Below are 3,621 nucleotides of genomic sequence, written 5' to 3'. Positions count from 1 at the left end.
TTACTTATGAAATTCTCCAGCAAATTATACTATAACACTACATCGTAAATATTTACGACATTTGGTCACATCCAAGCGTCCAAGGCTATGGCTAAGCAGTATATGTAACTTCGCACATGGAAATAATATTACAAAAATGCATGGCATTTGCCAGCCTCAGCAACCACGACTGAAGTAAATAAATTGTAAGATAGCTTTCATCAAATACGCCAGAAGTTGACTGAGAATTTTCACTCATCAGCAATCCTTTTGTTTATTTATGTAAGAAGTTGAATGAATGGCATGCTCTGCGTTCAGTGGCTGAAATGAAGAGATGGAAACTGATAATATGGGTGAGAGTGATAGCAGACTCATTCAAAAACCAGATGGTGGCATGTCTTATCGCAAGGGTAAGCACAGTCAATGCTTTTTACACCAGCTCGGTCAAAATACCAATCCCCAACAGCCTCAGCGATTGCCTGCACATTCATTTATGTAAATTACTATAAACATTAAGATCTTAAGTTGAAGGGACAAAGTCAAATGATAGGATTACATCTTAAATAGCAGGGACATACCGAAAATAATACCGTTGCCATTGGAGAACCAAAATTAACCACCAATTCCCGGTTAACGTTCAGTTATTACAGGTTCCATATAACTTCAGCCTCATTGTTTACAATTAGTTATAATGCAATATGCGGTTTGGATTGGTCGTTAAATGCATTCTTAATCAACCAAACATTTTTTTCCCCAAAAATGAAAACCCATTCAGGCAATGGATATCCACATGTGAAATTTCAACTAAAAATGCTTTGGTAGTGTCTCGGGCTCACCTTTTTCCCAACGACAGGAGAATTGGGGGCAAACCACGTATCCTGCCTCTCGGTTTGACAGTGGGAAAAACAAGAATTTACAAACAATCCATTATGGCTTGATCTTGAGAAGTCTCTGACGGCATTCAGCATGTGATTCCTGAATCCTGTATCACAGAAAGAAGAGAGTCTCTCCATGCACTGACTTGCTCAACGGATTTCTACTTAATTCAAATGAAAATTTCTCAATAATAAATCACCTTGCAGAAACTCTATTTGATTTCTAGTACATCTATTAAAGTTTAATCTGCAACGATGCCAATAGCCTTGGCGATCTGCTGATGGAGGAGCTATGCTGGATTGTATCTGATGCAATCAGAAAAATGTATAAATTTTGTCTAATTTGCCAACAATAAATGTAAGGCATCGCAAAGCAGTGCCTAAAACAAACATCCTTTATCAAGATATCTAGGTGATGCTAACAATGAAATATGAAAATCAGACAATTTACCTGCCACGTATCATAGGCCGCATTGAGAATGAATAGTGGGGCGCTAACACTGGCGATCAAGTTCTGAGGGAAGAAACACTGGAATTTCAAAAACAAAAAGTACTAGCAAAAGTGAGATTACGAGCAAGCAAATTATGTTCTACATGATATATCTGAATTCTCAGGATAGTAGAAATTGGGTATTACTGAAGTTGGATCAAGATGGTTGGTACAAAAGCGTGGCAGATTCTTCCACACCCCCTGCAATGTTCAACAGAAGATTTACAAAGTTCAAACTCAATGACTTACAATCTGAGTTGTAGCTAAGTTTTAAGTGAGAGTGGTCGTCCTTGACAATAACAGGAAAGTAATCATTAGCAAAAATTCACATTGTACCTGCAATCCTACAACACCACCATATAGATCTTTGAGAGTACGACCACCTGAGACGTCGGCCCTTCAAATTCAAAAGAGACCAACAATTAACAACTAATTTACGAAACAAAATCCTACATGAATGGCAGAAAAGGTATGGGAAACATGAAATACTGTGGTTAGTTGCTCACACGTCAAGAAATAACCCAGCATCACTCAAACACTTCACTCTAGTAGCACTCGGAAATAGACCATGAATTCATCACAGTGTATAATAGCAGCCAGACCACCGGCTGAGCATCCAGAAAGAAGAGCCTAAAGCACCAGTAGTTGTACATGTGATGAGAAAAATGATGATCAAGTAGTATTTTAGATACAAGTGACTGTACAACCTGCTTGGCATGACGCATTCCCTTTGACATCAAATCTTCCATTGCAGCCAACCAAATGCGTTGTCCTCTAAATTTCAGTTTAGCAGCCTATCACAAACGTACAATTTACACAAACACGTCCTTTAGAAATGAATGTCAGTAGCTTTAATTTGAATTGAAAAGATAAGGATACTAATCACAAGCAGTCTCTTCCTCATGCCTCTTCCGTAGAGTTTCCCATTTTATAAATGTGAGTATCTACAAGACTACAACTAAGAGTAACAGTGACACATCCTCATTTTAGGTGTTCGATTACGCAACTGGAAGCACTACGATTTAGGAAAAGTATTAATTAAAGCCTAGAAGGATTCAAACACATCATCTTATGATATTTCTTCTCAGGCTAGTATTCACTAAGTAACCTTTTTCATGACCCTTATGAGACTCTTGCTCAATTGGGCTTAGTAGCTTGAGCTTCTAGTCCTAAAAGTTGAGATGTTACAGCCAGATAATCAAGGAAGATGAAAACAACATAAAAGTTGGTAGAGCCAATAGCTATATTCATGAGAACTTTTTTCTCATTCTTCATGATTACTGATTCAAGCATGTGCAGTAATCAAAATGTCATAATCCACATATTATATCAAATTTGAAATGCAGGCCTTTCTTTCTTTCTTTCGGGTTATTTTACCATCTTGACAGCCACACAAGAATAAATTTAATAATGATGATGATAGCGATAAAAATAGTGAACAGCAAGATTCTATTCAACCTTATCTTCATTATCCCCAGTAAAAGAACCACCATCACAATAACGAAGCCTCACTCTGTTCCAGTTGAAAAAATCTAAAATCACAGGAAACAAGGACGTGAGCAAGGCAGTTAAGAGTCTTTAGAGAGGAAAAAAAGCCAGAATTTGATTATCCAGGCAGGTGACAGGACGGAAACCTCGATTTTGTTCAGCATTATTGCTTAATATTCCTGTAAAAGGGAGTTCCTTTTCCATAAATTTTGATGATCCACGTCTCGTTGTCTTCCGGAAAACACATGATCTAACACTATTACACCAACCACCTCCCTGTCACATGATTTTCACTTGAATATCAACAGATATCATTACACCATAGCTGTAATACAGCTTGATCAATAATAATTAACACTTTTTGGTGCGTAACTTTTGAAGAGCGACAGACTTTACCTCTGAATAGTTCAGTATACAGTACGAGAAAAAATAGAGAAAAATTTATAATGAAAAAGCAAAACCTCTAAGTGGATGAGCCAGCTGTTTGCTCCTGATCCATGTCCTCGATGCAAATGATAACCAGGTAATGTTCCATCCAAGCAAACTGCCCCACACAATAGTCCACAGCAGGAATGCGAGAAACAAAGAGTCAGGAAGAAGGATTTAGTCGGAAATAGAAGAGTTGGAAAGTAGAACATATGGACAAATAGCTTCAGGATACTATATAAAGCAGCATCACCACCCCCCCCAATCAAAAAAAAAACGAGATTAGCAAACAGAATAACGGTTCTGTCGTCGCTAAAGAATAACAAGTTCGCTTCAAACACCAAACAGACTTGCATACAAACA

At 37.7% G+C, this 3,621-nt stretch overlaps 1 protein-coding gene across 1 annotated transcript; it reads right to left on the bottom strand.

The window, feature by feature from the left end:
• Positions 1 to 3,377, bottom strand: LOC114735839 (pectin acetylesterase 10-like). The gene is given in 12 exon segments (XM_028923602.1): positions 1 to 458; positions 816 to 961; positions 1,055 to 1,160; positions 1,306 to 1,383; positions 1,492 to 1,545; positions 1,681 to 1,741; positions 1,851 to 1,914; positions 1,917 to 1,974; positions 2,052 to 2,138; positions 2,803 to 2,876; positions 2,979 to 3,108; positions 3,294 to 3,377. Coding segments are annotated over 11 exon segments (894 nt in total). The 5' UTR covers positions 3,037 to 3,108; positions 3,294 to 3,377; the 3' UTR covers positions 1 to 350.
• Between the last annotated feature and the right edge of the window lie 244 nt (positions 3,378 to 3,621).

This window comes from Neltuma alba, unplaced genomic scaffold (genome assembly GCF_004799145.2).
Source record: "Neltuma alba isolate B1F8T4 unplaced genomic scaffold, ASM479914v2 tig00013257_pilon, whole genome shotgun sequence".
NCBI classification, from domain to species: Eukaryota; Viridiplantae; Streptophyta; class Magnoliopsida; order Fabales; family Fabaceae; genus Neltuma; species Neltuma alba.
This window is presented reverse-complemented; position numbering and strand designations above follow the sequence as displayed.